Source organism: Aythya ferina (genome assembly GCF_964211825.1).
Source record: "Aythya ferina genome assembly, chromosome: 4".
NCBI classification, from domain to species: Eukaryota; Metazoa; Chordata; class Aves; order Anseriformes; family Anatidae; genus Aythya; species Aythya ferina.
Window position 1 is genome coordinate 66963025 of NC_140300.1, and position 18807 is coordinate 66981831.

General features: G+C 36.8%; 1 protein-coding gene across 1 annotated transcript in view; it reads left to right on the forward strand.

The window, feature by feature from the left end:
- Positions 1-18807, forward strand: part of GRID2 (glutamate ionotropic receptor delta type subunit 2) — a 777731-nt gene that overhangs the window by 198372 nt on the left and 560552 nt on the right. Inside the window, exon 6 of the mRNA XM_084517560.1 lies at positions 16558-16713. Within this exon, the coding sequence (XP_084373686.1) occupies positions 16558-16713 (156 nt within the window). The remainder of the gene's footprint in view (positions 1-16557; positions 16714-18807) is intronic.

An 18807-nucleotide genomic window follows, 5' to 3' on the forward strand; every position in this document is an offset into this window, starting at 1 on the left:
TGTAATGCATTCAGTCTCTGCCTGCATTTGAATCCCAGCTTGTATGCCCCACCATCTATAAAGGTTTCTGATTTGATGTGAGCTCTTTCTGCCCACTGATGCTTAGGGCATTTAGTGGCTTAGGCTCAATTACTGATCCAATAGCTGGTTGATCAGGTGTTGGACCCATTTTTGCCACTGAAGCTATTTTTAAAAAGCACATTTTGTTTTGGAAGACTCTTCCCTGTTGAGCCTACTTGTTCCAAATAAAAATAATAATAGGTGCACACCTATATATGTGTGTACAGCAGCACTCAGTCATGCGTACACTGGAGAGGGGTCTTCCCCCAGTCAACTCCTTCAATTGACACTCTCCTTGTAGCGAGGAGAGAACACAGCTAATTTCCACCAGTAAATTGTTTTAATTTCAAAAGGGGAAAAACACTTCCTGTTTCCCAAGGGGTTACTTCTGCAGCCCTTTTGGAGAAAAATTAAATCCCCGCTGTTCAGAAGCGTTTATGCGTTTCTTTAAAAGAGTGGCTCCGGCAGATGCAGCATGGTTTGCAGCATATTCTAATTGAATTCAACAGGATGAGTGTAAGTTGCCAACAACAGCAACAAAAGATGGTGGTGGGGGAGGCAGGGGGAGAAACAGAAAATGTGTTGACAGTGTATCTGACCGACAGAGCCCAAAACAATAGGATGCATGTTTAGCATGACTGGCTCTATTCATTCTCCTGTCAGCACTTGGCATGCATGCCTCTCAAAGGCAGCAAAGCTGCAGGAAGTGTCTCTTCCTTGCACAATATAGAGAGAAATTTCCTTTACACTATATTCTTTAGTAGTCACAGATTTATGGTCTTGGTGGGTTTCTGATTAGTGAGCAGCTTTAAAAGATCTGGTAAGTTGATGATGATGATGATAAAGACTAGTATGTATACATGGGAAAGGCCTGTTATATAAATCAGTCAGTGACTGTTGACTGAGCTTTTCTCTTGTGCTGCACAGACTGAGTATTTCAGCTTGTTAAAATGTGCAGGAATAAGGCTGTCTGCACCCTATAAATGCTGTTTTTCTTGGTTCAGATCCCTTCAGCTTCCTAGAATGGAGCAGCAAATGATCAATGCTCTTCAAGAATATGTTTACCTTGCAGCTGACATGCAGCCTGTGTCACATTTTCCTTTAAGTACAACCTCAGGACACTATTTAATCACCTGCCAAGTCCATTAATTTGACAAGAGAGATGCTTGAGAATGACATGTAAAAAGTGAGCCTCCAATTACTCTATATTTGTAGTACTCCAGTACAGTACTTCATTTGCACAGTCACATTCTGGTGCAAAACAATCATGTCCACTTCAGGGTGCCTGGATAATGCCTCCAATCCCACTGCAAATCAACCACAAATAATGCAAACTGAGAAACTCTTTTACTAACTTGCTTGCCATTTCTGCCTCTTTTATTCTTTCGTTTCTTTAAATCTCATCTGCAGCTTCTAGAGCTGTACTGTCATCCTGACGTCCATTTGTAGGATTTGCACTGAAGTGAAAAGATTCAAGACAAGCATTTAAACTGTAATTTAAACTGATGAACATATAAGGATTCCTGGTGAAGGGTTTCAGTCTATAATCTTCTGGTGATTTGTTGCTCTGTAGAGTAACAGCTAAGCTATTAGTTTCCTGTGGTTGATATAAACCAGACTCCATACCCTAGCAGCATTCAGTCTCCAGTGCTTGATGAGAATCTGGTTTTGAATGGTTTTGTTTTGGAGATGATGATATGGGCTTGAGCCATGATGAGCTCTCAGGCAGTCCTCAGTGCTTTAATAATCTATTAAAGGATGTGGACCAAGTGTCAAGCTTTTCCTGAAACCCACTGAGTTTTTCAGGTTTCTTGGGAAATATGTCACAAATAATCTTTCTGAAAATTAGTTCTGGTTTCTCAAACAAGCACTTAATTATATTCCTACCAAGATTGTTTCAGTCTGTAAATACTGTAAGCAGGTAAAAGATGGGGTTAGTCTCTCTACAGTGATTATCATGATTTCTTTCCTTCTTGCTGCATCAAAAAACTCTTTTAAACCCCCATTTTAATTAAAATTGCAATAAATATTTTCTTAAACACAGATATTATTTCCAGTATCTCAGGGTAACTTGGTATGTGCTTTGCAGTATAACCACCAGATGCTCATTGAAACTTCTGCACACTTTTACGTTTGTGAGCAGATACTAAGATTTTGATAGGGTTGTTTAGAAACGAAAATAACATTCAACAACAATAAAAGGGCCAAAATATACCAGAAGATATGTTCACAAGCAGATTTATTCATTAGATGAAAGTAAGGTTCAAACTAATATGCTGGAGTTTTGTTGTTTTCTTTTCTTTTCTTTTTTTTTTTTTTTTAATTTTTCATCCTCTTTTCCTCGTTCTTTTAATAATAATAATAGTAATAAGCAAGATAAAGCTTTCCAAGACATAGCTATGCCAATTTAATTTGTAATGAACTACATAACAGACCCGAATTGTTTCAGAACTCGAGTCAGCTTCTGTGATATGACAGAGTCATGTATTAGTTGGCTAGGAACATGGAGAGAGTGCAGAAACATCCAGACTGAAGCATTGCCACCAGGACAAGAAATGCTCCTTGGGAGACTGAGGCAAATCCTATAGACTAATTCAGTAATGACACCAAATGCAATTTTGTTCCTATTGGGCATTTCCCTTCATGTTGTAAATAAATATTGAACCATAGAAACAAAATTCAATTGACTTCAAAATAAAGCCTGAACTGTTTTCAGAGCAGGAGAGATTTTTGCATCCATTTGACACCAAAATGGCGAAACCTTGTATAGTAAAAGCACAGTAAACACTTGAATAGATGAGCAGTTAGCTTTGAATGCACAACAAAATGTCTAAATAGAGGAAATGTACTAAAAATAATCAAAGCCCTGTACCCTTTTTTTTTTTTTTTTAAATAGACTTCTGTTGTGAAGTCATGAGTTTCATACTGCTGTTCTGTTCTGTTTTTCTAGCTAGGCTGAGAGGTTTATTTTCACATTTGTGCCAGAACTCTCTTGATGTTAAATACTACCCAGCTAAAACTTGACTTAAGGCAGTTGCAGAGAAGTATACTAGGAACATGAAGCAATTCTCTAAGTTTGTAGCCACTTCCACAAATCTTGCTAGATCATCTTAACAGGTTTGTTTACAAGAGTGCAAAATAAATTCTCAACTTCGGTAAAAATGCCTCATTGATGGATTTTAGTTTATAATTATTGGTCTTTACACTGAATTATATTGCAGTATCATAGAATGGCTCGGGTTGGAACGAACTTCAGAGGTCATCTAGTTCCAAAACTGCTCCAGCGCAGGTCCCCCACGGGTGGCAGCTCTCCCCAGACCCCTGCTCCTGTGTGGGCTCCTCTCCACGGGCTGCAGCTCCGGCCCGGGGCCTGCTCCTGTGGGGGCTCTCCATGGGCCGCAGCCTCCTCCACCAGCTCCACTGGGGAATTCTCCACCCATGGGGGAGCTGCAGCGTGGAGATCTGCTCCACATGGGACCCATGGGCTGCAGGGGGACAGCCTGCTCCACCAGGGGCCTCTCCAGAGGCCACAGGGGAACTTCCGCTCCATGCCTGGAGAACCTCCTGCCCTCCATCTCCACTGACCTTGGGGTCTCCAGGGTGGGTCCTCACTGCTCTCACTGTGTGTGGTGCAGGTTTTTGTTTGTTTCCCCTTTATTAAATCTGCTCTCACAGAGGTACAACCAACATTGCTTATTGGCTTGGCTCTGGGCAGCAGCCAGTCCCTTTGTAGCCTGCTGAAACCAGCCCTTACCTAACATGGGGCAGCTTCTGGATTCTTCTCACAGAGGCCACCGCTGTAGCCCCCCACTACAAAAACCTTGACACATAAACAAAATATTTATGTGGTAAAGAGACTTCTCTGGAGTCATATGGAAGAGAACATCAGAAGCTTTGTTGTTATGGGTGTTGGTGCCTTTTCCCTTTCCCAGGCAGGAAGTTGAATTTTGCATATTGCACTGTGGATTGTAACCTACAGTTTGACTTCAGAGGATATCTGAGTATAGTCTTATACCATAGTGTGTCAGGAACACAGGATATGGATGAAGAGAGGAGATCTGAATGTGAATACTTGCTATCATTCTATTTCTTTGGTAAATATTCATCTTTATTGAGGGCCAGTTTAGTATATATACTATGTTAGGCAGCCCATCAAGTACATAGCTCTCAAGTCCTAGGCAGTATAGTTTTCCTGAAGAATTTTGTCTTACAGTAAACCTTACTTTTTTAACATTTATTGTGGGAAACCATGACTTCGGTAAAGAAATACTCCCTTTTAAAATATGCGTTTTCTGTTACTACTAAATGTGGGATAATGATGCCTTAGATATCCTCCTTGGGCATGGAAACAGATCTAAAAGATATAAAAATCTGCCAGAAAACCAGTTATTTGGAGCAATGCTGGGGAAGCCCTGTAGCAGGGTTTACTTCTTCATTTTATTGTCCTAACCTTCATTAAGGAGCTCAAATACCACGAGTATGTGCACAAGACACATATATATTAGGTAGATTTCTGACATGGTCTTGTGCAGACATTTGGCAAATTAATTCAACATTTTCACAGATAAAATGTGCAACAATATAGTGAATGTATTCTGTATTTATTGGTAATAATACAGTAATAATGACTACAAAAATGATGCAATAATTAAGTGATATAGTAATGATGAGATGAAAATTCTCTAGACAAATTTTAAAGATTTATTGCCTAGTCATGTGAAAGGCCTACAGGCAAAGTCAGTGTGAGCAAGGTTTGCTCATCTTTTCCCAAGTCGCAGAAAGACTTGATTAACACAGGGGTGTCTGGACAATGCAGCTAAATGTATGTGCTGAAATCATTTCAGTGCAAAGGGCACGCATTGGATTCTAGGGTTGAACGTAACTTGTCCCTGGGCTTTGTAAAATCATTTCCCAATTTCTTTTGGTGTCCGTCTTTCCTATATATATTGGGATTACTTCCTCAAAGTTTCAGAAGTAGTATATAAGAAACATATTTTCTTAAAGTAGTGAGCTGGGAGAATGACTAATACTAAAAGTGACTACAAGAGTAATAGTATGAAGGTTATGTTTCTTGCATCAGTTTCCTGTGCATTCATCACTTGGGTAGTAATCAAATGTGACAGAAAAAAAAAGCACATGTTGTTTACAGGCACTGTTCTGCTGACTCAAAACAAAACCTTGATCTCTTCCCAGTCTGGTAACACAAAATATTTTAGGTTGTATTAGGGCTTTGCTAAAAAGAAAGTCTAATTTAATGATGAAGGGGGACAGAAGGGGCAGGGAGGGGATTGCACATTTTTTTTTTAATCCCTTTTGTAAATTAAGAAGAAAAATTTTCAAAATATTTTGCTGGCTGCAACGAGCTGCTGCCAAAGTACAACTTTTTGTCTCATTTTGGATCACAACCTTGGATTGATCAGCAGAGATCATGCAACAATAACCAAGTTTTTGTTCCTTCAGTAATGTTAGTTCTGGGTTTCTTTGTGTTTGTTTTATTCATTTTTCATTTTGATTTTATTCCTATTCAGTCTTTATATTGCAAGTTTACATTTGAATATGACTGGCCACAAGATTGCTTTCTTGGTTTTCCTATATAATTTTAGCTTTTTTTTTCTCTTAGCTATTTTCAAGTTTACAATATGTTAAATCTATTTAATAACCATTAGCTTAAGTAGAGTTTTTATTTATTTGTTTATTTTCTGTCAGAAGCATTTTGAAGAGATTATGCACAAGCTTTTTGTTATGTTCAGCTTATAAGCATTCCTTCTCCCCTCACTTTTTGCTATTAATTTTTCCTATAAGATGGATCTATGATAATATCATACTGATGTTGTTTTTCATATCAGTCTTCCAAGCTTATACTAGTTGAACGATAGAAATAACAGCAGGTACTCTGAATAAATTACATTTTTAGTAGATTTACTAGTTTTAACAAGCAAATAATTACTTGTAGTGTCCGGGCAAGTCACTGTGTATAGAATTTTAGAATTATTTAGGTTGGAAATGACCTTCAAGATCATCAAGTCCAACCAAATATACGTGTATTTCTATGTGTAACTCTTGAATTCCATACAAATCTTTTAGAACCAGACAGCCTCCAGATAGAACCATTTTACAAAAGATTTTTTCAATGAACATAGAAATCATCAGGTCTGTTTAATATTACTTACTCTGTAAAACTGGAATATTATTACTCACTTGTATAGGGCTCTTTGTTAGTGGCTCTTGAGAGGTAATGTCTGAAATAAAATATTTGGTTCTAGGCTTCGGACTGATTTGAGCACAGAACAGCTATGGTCTTGGAGATTGAAGTAGAAAGTATGCTTCATTTATTTCTTCCTTGGTTATTTCTTTAAGTGTTAGAGAATTAAGTTCATCTTAAGCCCCAGTCTTTAGTTACAGTAATTGTTCATCAGAGCATAGGGCAAAATTATACAGTAATTTCTTAAATTTGCTTCAGAATATATATATTCCCAAAGAAAATATATTGCTGCTTATGACATTTTCAGCCTCAGGTTTGCAAATATCCTGTTATATAGCACCATCACAGAAGTCTCCCAAAAATGTGGGAAGAAGGAAGGGGATATTTGGATTGAGAGAGGTGCCTGACACATATGGAAATAGCTCAACTGCTTGCAGTCTTGCTTTGTAAATTTGCCACATAAGAAACAGCTGAATTTGTCTTAAAATCAGAAATTATGACTCTTTTTTTATAGACTTCTTATATGTTGCTCCTTGGAAACTGCTTTTCAACAGAACTTGACTGCATTTAATTGACTTGCAGTGAGGCTTTGGGAAATGTAAATTCATAGACATTTCATATGACAGTGTTATAATTTTCAAAGAGCTTTATATCACTGAGGAACTGTGGTGTTATTAAAAACAAAGCACGAAGTCAAACTGCAGCAGAGAACTGAATTTAAAGCAGAACTTTTCAGTCATTTTCAAGGAGGAACTCACAGAATTAAATTTTCTTTTTTCTCCATTTTCATACTTAATCCTTCCAAAATTATAACCAGAATTACCAGGATTTCTTGGATGAAACTTTTGAAATAAGTCTAACTCAGATTATCTGTGAGTTATATTCTGTCTGTATTGTTTTAGAAAGATGTAAATTATGAATTGCGGAAGTAGAAATTAATCTCAAACCACACTCTAACTATGAGTAAGAGTGACAAAGAAGATACGGCACTCTCTTCTATAAAAAATGGCGAGCAGTTTACGTATTCAACATCCATGATTATGAGGTCACTTTGAGCCCTGAACATTTTAGAGGAGGGTGGGTTAACAAAATAGTAGAACACAATGCTTACAGTTAAAGAGTGACACTAATCCAGAAAACCTGTTCTGACAGGCAAATAGGAAACATGTTTTTAGCAACAGGGACATTTGTACTCTTTTTGGAAAGTGGATATTTCTTAGGACATTTGTGTGTGCATTATTCATGTTGAAACTGGAAACCTATATTTGTTACCCTCTGTGTGACGTAACAGTGAAGAAGGTTATATACATTAATTTCCAACTGCAATGTAAATGACCATTGCACGGGAAAATCCTGCGTTGGTATTGCAGGTTGGGCCAGATGACTACAAGATTAATTTGTCTGCTTTCTCCCATTCCCATTTAAAGAGGGAGTTTGTTTGTAGATTCACTGAACGCTTCTATATGCAGCAGAATAAAAACCTGCTCTAATGAAAAGAAAAGCTGTTTAAGGAAGGGATTAATTTCAGTCAGCTTTTCATTTTTAGAGGAGCACATAAAACAGTTATTGGCTGCTGCTTTCCTCCTGCTGTCATCTCATTCTTGACCATGGTGTTCATGACATTTCACATAGGATCAGATAGATTTTTAACAGCAATATATTTCAGAGTTATCTGACTTCTCAATGATATGCTGACTCAGCAGCTCTGTCTTATTTTTTAATACTGTAATCTACAACAAAAGGGCTGGATTTATATAGTGTGGTACTCAATAAATAACCTTTTATTCCTGTAGTACCCTCCAAGTGGCAATCTTTAGTGTCAACACCTGTATTCCAGTATTGTAAGCCAGAGTGCTCCACTGCATGAAATGACTAAGCTATTTGGAGCAAAAGGCTTGAGTAAATTTTAAAGACAAATAGGAAAGGAAAGCAGAAATTGTCTTGAAAAAAAATCTCTTACTGTAGTCTTTCTGTCACTTTTATGTGTATATGTAGGCGTATGTGTATATATTAACAACATCTCTAGCATATTGGTAATCTTCTTCTCCTCAAGGTTCAGCTGCTAGTGGAGTAAGTTGCTGCAGTTGCTCCACGCCATTAAAAAAAAAGTAGTTTGGCAGTGGTTTCCTCTTCATCTCTATGCAGTAGTCTGCATTATTTTGTTAATGAAACATTAGTTTACCTTTCAGAAATGACAAAGTAAAGTTCGACATAGAGGCAGCGCAAGGAGTATGAGAGCAGAAGATAGTAAGCAATGACATTGCTTAACAGCTGTTTAGGATTTCGGGGATGAATTGACACTAACATTGCCTTGTGAGGTGTTCTTGCATTCACAAGTAGGAGCTAATAAAGATGACTATATAGTAAATTGAATCATTGTTTGCTCTGGTTCTAAAATGAAATATAAGCAAGCTCTTAATGTACATTATATAGCATCTTTTAAATATCTCTTTGAAAAATGAAGATAGTATTCAGCCAATTTATTGTCATCACATCAGCTTTCTGTATGGGACATTAATAATGTGGCAATAATATCTACCAAACCAGATGCTTTTCACAGCTAGACCTAAACTTGATAGTTATGGATATGATAGAAAATATGAAAAGCTTCACATTATTATCAGCTCATTTGTTGCATAACGAAAGTGAAGATTCTATTGCTGTAGTTAATCACCATATCAAGTGTTTAGTAGAACAGTGCAGAGAAAATACTTTCATTCTTATTCTGTGAAAGGTATATAGTGTAAAAACTGTATTGTTTTTATGATGGTAATATGTATCCGTATCATGTATAGAAGTAGATAGCAGTCTCCAATGCCGTAACTGGTATTTGTGCAGTAATTTGGGGTTTTCAGGAACAAAGTCATTGTGATTCTGCAACATGTGCCATCAATTAGGTAACTGTAAACATATATGAGGCATATTCCGATTGTTATTCCTATTGATATTGTAGTTACTACATTAGTTTTCTACTGAAGGATCACTTAACTTAAGTAGAAGGTAGATCAATTGAAAAGATAATGTATTATTTACCAGTAGATTTTCCAGAATTACCTTTTAAAAATACGTTTTATTAGATATTTTGTAGATGAAAATGCATTTTTAATGTTCCCAATTTTTTCCCTCCTCCTTGTGCTCTCCAGCCAGCAATAATATCTCCCAGAAAGGGGCTAGCAAAAGACAGCTGTTTTTTATGAGATTAACGAGAATCAGCAGAATTTGACAAATTGTATCATTTGTTGTATTAAACATAAGTGTTAAATGGTGGCTTAGAACTTGAGAACAATTAGAAATGTCTGTCAGGATGAGCTCAAAATAAATCAACAGTGATTGGAAAGTGTTCGTGCTTGTGTATATGTGCCTGACAGACAGTGTAAATAAGGAGGATAAGATCTTAGAGTCTGTTATTTCCAATTGTGAACATAATTCCCAGTGACACTGATGTGTATCTGCAACATAGCAATAGAATTAAACAGGAAAAAAAAAAAAAAAAAGCAATGTGCTTAATAGCACTGCAGATTGTGAGAACAGTAATTTTTAATATTTCCTGAGAGCACTACCTCCTCCAGCACCTGAGCACCTGTTGTGGACAAATTAATTGACCCAAGACTATCACTAAATGTGTTGTTGAAACTAAATATTGTAAAAGGCAATGCAAAGACAATGGGTTCTCTACCTTCAGGCTTTTGTTTCTGCTTCTCTAGAAATTCTTTATTGCTTTGTAATTAATAGGTGTGTCATACAATACCTGAACCACTGCCTCTCACTATATGTAAATCCATTCAGAAAAACTTGTAATGTAAAAAGCTGAGTCTCTGTTTTCTTCGTTAACCTGTCATGCTTCCATAGCTGGGTAGTAGGCTCAGGGGACAGGTGTGGGGGTGTGGGATATCATTTAATACAAATACCTTCCTGTAGTCATTTCAAACAAACAACACTACAGAGGAAAAAAAAAAAGGCAGAACTATATGGTTGTTTTACTGTGAGATTGGTATGTTAAAAAACAACCCTGCTTCAGCAGAAGGATGCAGAGCCTTCTCTGTGTTTAGATGATAACTGCATTTTTCTTACTTTCATTGTATTTGAAATAGATCTTGCCTCTAGCAGTTTGGCAGATTGAAAAAACTGAGAAATTCCTCGTTCTCCCCTTTGTTTTATATATTTAGAGCCACAAAGCAAAAAAACAACAAATGGAAGGAACTCCTGCATCATTTGCATGATGTCTCAGCCACATAGTTGCTCTGAGAACAGGGAGTAATTCAGTTTAAAAAGGAGCAGAAATGTGCTACATCTTTTTGTTTTATAGCTCCTGCAGTGAACAGAGGCACATTCTGCCATTGTTTGAGTGTGTGGTGCCATACAAAGTTGGCAGTGTTGTATTAAACCTAGTAAAGATCTTACTTGTCTCATTTTAAGGTGTGACTTGAGAGAGATGACTCACATGCCTGAAGTCAGGCTCACACATAGAAAGCATTTCTGAACTTGGGTATGAGTGAGGAAGCATGGTGGAATACTTCTTCTCCAAACCAACTGTTTAACTTTTGATTTCATTGTTGTGTGGGGGAAAAAAAAAAAAGTGGAAAATGTTTTGTGTTGGTTTGCTTTTTTTTTCTCTGTAAAAACTGTGTTCTGATTGGGTAGAGACAGTATATTTACTCATTTTTGACTTTCTTCATTAGACAAGTAATATTAAAAATATATGCAATTGCGATGGATTATGTAATGTATTTTGGAGATAGCTACAACCTTTCCTGCTGTATGCAAGTATATGTAATGTGTGGTGAACCAGCACCGTTAGTCTCAGTGAAATTGGGACAGCTCATGGCATGACCTCAAAAAAAAAAAAATAAAATAAGAAAAAAAAATTAATCCAGCCCTACCATATCACCATATTAGAACTAGACTTCTCCAAAACTCCATTGGAAAAATAAATAAATAAATAAAGGATGGTGGGTCTGATGCTTCTTGCATTTGCACAAGAAATGATAATAATGAAAAACATGTGCTGGTGTAACATCATTCAATTTCTTGAGGTTTGCTCATACAAATAAGAGATAAATGAAGTAGAAAGATAAACCCTACCTTTACAGTTTGGTGAGGTGAGGGGTTGGCATTACTTTCTCTTTGTTTCCACGTTGTGGTTGCTCTGCATGTTTGCCAGAGCTACTCTAGCAGCCGGTTTTCCTCCTCCACAGGCTACCAGTCTACCTTGGGCTTGTTCCACCCAGGAGGAACTGATGCCAGTGCTTCTGGGCGTACCTTGCTGCTCACCATCATCATGGGAGCTGTGAAAATATTGAAAAATTAAAATGAAAAAACAAGGAGCATTTTCAGAAACTTCATCGTGGCCTAGATTCTGTGGTGCTGACATCACCATGGCGCAGCAGTAGGAATCTCTGGGGAACAAATGAACCAGGCTGCTGACTTCAACATCAAGGGACTGGCACTGCCTTAAACTAGAGCCCCACGTTGTCAGGGTGTGAACCAACTACGGTCCCCAAGGGCCAAGAGGCTCAACAGCCGAGCCCTGTGCCTTGCTTGGTGTCTGTAGTGTGACATGTGAGGGAGCTGAGGACACATCTGCTGGAAACTCCCTTGTGCTACAGAGGAGTCCTGATGGAGGACTTCTGTTCCATTTGTACCTCCATTATATAGTTGGCCATCCACTGCTGCATGTACATATTGAGTCAATAAAACATGATGGTCTGCAGTTCCACTAGGCATTTGCTGTTATAATTAAAAAGGAATGGATTTTATACAAAATTTCCCAACCCACGGATGCTCATGTGCCCTAGTAATAACATGGGATTTTATCCTACACCATCTTTCAGGATCAAAAATATCAGCCCCATTGATTTAAGCACCTAGAAACTAATGCTTCCTAACCTTATTTCACATGTCCTTCAAGACATGTCAGATAAGTTTTGGCATGAGGACTCAAAACTCGTAGCTTCCACTCCTGAGTCTTAACAGCATGGATTTCCTTCTCCCAGCAGCTGTATTAAGTGTCTCTTTTAGAATAAGAATATATATATGTATTTTTCCTCTACAAACATTCCTGGACTTCTGAACTAGTACATTATTGGGCCAAGTGTATTCTGCTTTTGTTGATGAGGTATGCATGTGGAATGGAGAAAGTGAAGAAAAAGCTTATGAGCTGAAATTTAACTCTGACTTCAGCTTAACATGGCATGTAATCCATATACTCCCCATCCCTTTTGAAATGAAATACTCTCACAAAATTAACTAACATGGGGCATAGAGGTGCAGAAATGTCATACTTTCATAGATAATAAGATTATGATACTTTAAAACACTGCAAGCAGTGGACTTTCTGCTTCCTTAGCCAGTGAAAACATGAATGTTGGTTAAATCTCGTCACATTTCATCCTTCCCGTTATGATGAGTTTCTGTCTCATTTTTTATGTTTTCTGGGTTGATTCCAGTAGGCTGGAGAAAATTCTCTAGAAATAGCCAACGATATATGAGTTGGATTATGTTTTTATATGTTGAGGTCAGTAGGACAAGCGATCTTTGGAAAGCCTTTCTAATGATATCATCGGTGCTTGGCGAAATTATCAAACCTTTTTCTAATTTGTCCTAGGTTCATTTAAATTGAGATTTCTGGTGACCTTATTGAGTGTGAATGAGATGGTTAAAAAACAAGAATTTTCTGCTAAGCTACAAGACATTATTGATGCGCTGAAGGTTTTTAAAAAGCCAGTGGAGAATTGCATTTGTGCTGTCCTCATCTGGATTCTGAAATAAAGCTGAAAGTAATGACATGCTAATAAAACAGGGGGGGGAAACTGGTCTTAAGTAATTGCTGTGTCAGCACACTGGCTCCTGATGCAAGCATGGCAATACTCCTTGAGTATAGTTAGAAATGACATGTTTAGTATGAGGCCTCTTTCAGCTGAGGTGAGCAGTGGGGGTGGAAGAAAAATGAACAGCAGCTAATTTTATATCATTTTGAAGACTTTTTTCCTTTTCCAAACAGTACTGTTGCATCATTTTGTAGAGTCAGTATCTGGAGGAATAATTTTGCTGCATCTTTCAGCTTTCCATTACTTCCTGTAACAATTATTCCCCATAGCCAAAAGTGTTCATTTTGGAAACATAGTCCAAACGACTTTGAGGTCGTTCCAGTTCTTTCATTTTGCAGCTGCTTGTGAGGAAAGGAGAAAGTATGTAGAAGTTAGTGTGATAAACTTCAGTTATTATTTTGTTTTCTTTGTTTGTTTGACTTGGTTAAAAGAATATGTTTGGAAAAATAAGCTTCAGAATTTTAGCATGGTATCCAGCCTCAGCAAGGGAAGAAGATAGCTTCCAATACAAAAGTAGTTAAGGGCTGTATTTAGAGCTAGCTGTAAAAACTTCAATAGGCACGTTTCACATCAGAAAATTCACTTCTGTCCACCAGAGTTCAATTCCAATTTCACATTTTTATTTATCAACTGAAATTAAACAAACCTTGACAAGCAATTAGGAAATAAAATTTCTTTTCTCCTCACTGTTCAAAGCTGCTGTGCACTGGCATCTCCTGAAAGTAACAGTGTTGTCTTTGGTGCATCTTAAAAAGCTTTTTGTGTAGCGAAATTAGATCTTCTAATGGATAAAGTTGTGGTTTCTGAAGGAAGATAACCTAATTCCAGCTAGGATACTTGGGCAGGAATTATGGCTGCATTTTTTTTCTCCAAATAATTTATATATATTTTTTTTGTTTTACCGGTGGAGATATTCATAAACTGAAGCATGAGTAATACAGTAATTTCTGTAAGGAAGCTTGTTTAAAATGTCAGATACAGTATTGTTGAGATGAGAAGTTTTGAAATTTCTGCCTGATACATGGAGCTATGAATGAAATAAGGCAACAGTAGGAGCAAAACTGGAGCATTTGTAGTACAGTGAGGAAAAGCATCGTTTCTGAATGGTGCACGGAGTTTCATCTAACCCAGCACTTTATAAGTCCATATGCCATCAGAGGTAGGATTTGCATCCGGCTTAGAAATGATTTTATTAGGGATATCAGTGTGTGGAAAACAAGAAGATTTTCAGAAAAGTTAATTTGTTGAGAAACTTGATCCTGAACTGGTGAATGCACTGTCTTGGAAGCAGTTCTCTGCTGAGGATGAAGTGAATTTCTGTGATGGCTCATGCAGAAGAAACTCTAGATAATTTGGACTTCTCTGCATCTTGCATCTTGCTCTGTAAGTTACCCGTGTTGTTCTGGCAACAAAACCAGGCTTAAGGTGACATCTCCCAGCTGAACTCTGCAGCGTTGGCTGGAAGCTCTTTGTTTTGCCGTGTTCTGCAGTGGAGTCAACATCTGCCCTGCATGTGTGTGCATGCAATGGTAGCGTGTTCACTTCTTCCTCTGAGGCATTTGTTACAGAATTACTTTACAGGAATAGGATTTGATTGAGTGCTATCATTATTTTCCATTTTTCCTCAAAATTTTAAGTTTTATTTAGTAACCACGTAAAATTGTTCCTCTGAATGTTTGCTAACTATATTTGCTATGTTGTACAGTCATCAGCAGCATAGGTGTGCCCTACCTAAAAGACAAGCACAAGTAGTTTTATGAGACTAGAAAAACAACTGTTTTAGGCAATTAGAAAATGATGCGTATTCCATTTGATAGTGTTTTATACCCTTAAATACTACTTGGATACAAAAATAGTCCTTTTCATGGAGAAGGCACAGTTTTCAGCATCTTGCATACCTAGTGTTTTCTCAGCTATGTGGGGCTTTGCTTTATGGAGCTAAATAAAACAAGGGAAATAGAAATGGAGGCACAGGAGGAAAAAGAATGTTTTCAGCTGAGATTTGCACAGAGATGACAGGTGAATGAGGTGGAGAGGTAAAGAACAGCTGTTCCAGATGGCAGCAGCTTCAGGAGGGAAAACGCTCAAGTCAAAGCGGTCAGATTGTATGAAGAGATGACGCTCACATAGAATGAGTGGTGCTGGCAGGGATATGGGTGTTGGAGGTCAGTGGAAAAATATGATAAATTAATGTATATAAAGTTTACTTCTCTTAAAGTAGCCATTATTTGTGGCAATCTTTTTCAGTTCTTTTCCGCATGCTACTTGCAGGGTTTTTTTTTTTTTTTTCCTGAAATCATCAGTAATCAGCATTTTCTGTTATCCTTGGCTGCCTCACCACATACACTGCCTTAGTTCAGTTTTGTATTGACAATGGACACTCAAGAATAAATAAACCTGAATTTTAATAACAATAAATACAATTTTCAGAAGTCTGTTTTTGAGACATCCTTTTTGACTCTAATCTACTAAAAAGAGGTGCTTGAAAGCCTCACAGACGTGATTTAGGGGTTTTAAACCATAAAACATTCTTAATAGAACCATCGCATGGATTTGAGCCACATCTGCTTAAATAGTTCATACAAGAAACAATAAAATAATAGGGAAATTAGTGATGCTAAAAATAATAAATGTATAGATTAAACAAAGTGAAAAACTAAATCCTCTAGCCTGGGAATTCTTGTTCAGTACACCTGAAGAATTGGCTGTACGAGCTTTGAAAGCCTTTACTCTGCCAGCTCCTCCTGAGTTTAATGGTTTCCCGTTTACAATGCTCTGCTTGAAGGTTTTGAGGAAAAGGCAGAACAGACACTTTCTGTCAGATTCATAAAGGGAGAAATGATTTTAATTAACCTATTAAATTTAATTTACTGACTTAAAAGTCAGATGGCTAGCTGGAATGGTAGTTTTACAAATCTGACAGGAAATAGACCTGAAATAGTGTGTATCAGCTGCTGACCTGTCTATTGATCACAGTTGTCAATTCTAACTCATTTTCCCAGTGCTACTACAATTTTAGTCTTATTCTCACCTTATTTGAACTTTATATTTTTATTTAATTATCACTAAACATAATGTTCAACACAAATCCTAGCCCAGCATGGTCATTCAATGTATTAAATGGCACCTTTGGAAAGGTAATTAGTTCTTATTTCTTGGCAGTGTTCCTATACAGATACTTTGTTTTGTGCCGAGCCAGGGTTCCCCAATATTTCAATGCTTCAGAAGGAGAAAAGTCAATGCTTCTCTTCCCCTTCTGCCCTAAATTATGTTAAAACACAGAAAATCTGATTATTTTGAAGTAACTTCTTGACACTGTGTGAGTGAACTGCTCATTGGAAGTGAATGAAGAGGTGATGTTATTGCATAAAATATGTCTTAAGCACTTATGATTAATTATTTATTATATTACAGGTAAAAATGTGCAACCTCATTTTTGTTCTTTTTTTTTTTTTTTCTTTTTCCAAGGGGCTATTTTTGATGAATCTGCCAAAAAAGATGAGGAAGTCTTTCGAATGGCAGTTGCTGATCTCAACCAGAATGATGAAATCTTACAAACGGAGAAAATCACGTGTTCAGTGACATTTGTGGATGGCAACAATCCATTTCAAGCAGTTCAAGAAGGTAAGGTATCTAAACTGATTTTCTGCTATTATTTCTTCAGAGGTATGCAAAGTACTACTATGGTAACTTCTTACCTTTGTAAGACATTGGTACTTTTTGTTGGGTTCTCTTTCTGTAGACTATTAAATAATGCTTTTGATTTTGGATTTGGCTGGTATGGTTTGTGTCAGTCTAGTGACTTCAGATTGTAAACTTGAGCTTTTATCTATTTTGCAATTATAGACTATTGCAAAATGGTAAGAAGTCAGACAGTTTGACTACATCCTCCATCTTTTTCAGGCTGTTTTGAAGTTATTGTCAAACCAGTAGTCTTTTCTTTATGACCTCTTAATACTACTTCTTGGTTTCATTTCACACAAATACCAGCTTACTTAGTTGGAAAGCATAGGTTGTGGTGTGTCTAACCTTTTCAGCACATACACCTGAAGAAGTTACCTCTTTTATAGGAGGGATTAGAGATAACCTGGTGACTCAGAAAGCTGCCTGTGTCCAGCATGATTGCGTACTCACTCCATCTGTTGTCATTGTCCAATTATTGTGCAAGAGATGAAGATGTTGCTTGGTTTTTTTTTTGTTTGTTTGTTTGTTTGTTTTTTTTTTTTTTGATAACAGTAAGATGATAGTAGGAGTCAATACTGGAAATCCCTCTGAGCTGGATTAGTAAGTCACCACTGTGACTGAGCAATTGTCTGGAAAGACAGCTATATGAAGTCTTTAGAAATATGGATTCGAATTTTTTTCCTAAGCATTTGTATCTCTTCCTTGTTCTACCCTCTTTCTGAGATACAGAACATATGTTTATTGTTGGTATGTTATTAGACTTATGTTAAAAAGAAAACAAAAATTGGTGACTTTCTATACTTGTGTTGGCCACTCTGAGTTCAGGTAGAACTTCGGATTTAATTAGCTAACTTGCAAACTGTTGCCGCAATACCTGTGAAGTTAAAGGTTAATATCTCTTTGGATTCAATGGGCTGTTGACAAGGTAGTGTTAATAAAAAGGTGCTTATCTAATTTTTTTTTTTTTGTCAGTGACATTCTTAATTTTTGAAAATGTATGATTTCATAGTTTTGCTTCATTTGTACATGCAATGAATAGATCTGTATGGCAAGAAGCATTACAATCTGGACTTTGAGAAGGCTGAAGCAGAAAAACATGTGAATTTGAAAGTATTTCAAATGAAATCAATTCAATCTATTCTAGTCTTCAAAAAAAATATCATGAGAACTGAAGCTATCACGTAAGTTTAGAATCCAGAGGGGAGGAAATGGCTAAGTGAGGTCAATCTTTTTTAGAAACTTTCTGCATTGTTAGTAGTTTTTCCCAGTTGGTCCGGATGGATAATATTAGTTGATGCTCTGCGATTCACGTCGATTAACAGTAACATTTAACAATTTCATTTATCAATGAGTCAGAGCATTTGCAAATTATTTCACAGAACTTTGTTTTAAGAAATCTATTTATTTATTTCTGGTTTAAAGAAGGTAGGAGTGTCTAGAAAAGTAAAGCATGCCAAAGGAGTTAATGACCTTATACTTCAATGTTCAATTACTCATTTTTGCCAAGCAGTTACATTTGTCATTTTCGAAAATAACTTAATATAGTCAATACCTGAAACGTGAATGGAGTAGATTTGACATAAGTTTTAATATCATGTGTCAAGGGGAAAAGGTCTGTTGTGATATTGATGAGTTCAATAAGGTATTTGCCAGTAAAAGCTGTTTCTTGTAAATGCATGGCTGCATACAGCTCCATGGCTAGCAAAGCCTTGTATAATTTCAGTGAAGAACAAAGTTTAATCTTGCGCATGCAATATCTGTGAAAAGGTGTTTGTTAACCTATTTTTCTACAGTTAATATGTTTGCTTTTAATTTGTTCTAATTGAATATATGCATTGTACTGTAATGTTTCAATTACTTCATGCCAGGTTCCTCACTTTTCTTTTTTTTTTTTTTTTTTTTCTTTTCTGCATCTTTATATCAATTTTCTCCTGTTCTTCATTGAATTTCTTACAAATGTTAATAGCAGGGAAGATAATCTGTAACTGTTGCCACATATTTCATGCCTTATCCCTTGGGAGGTGGGGGTGTGGA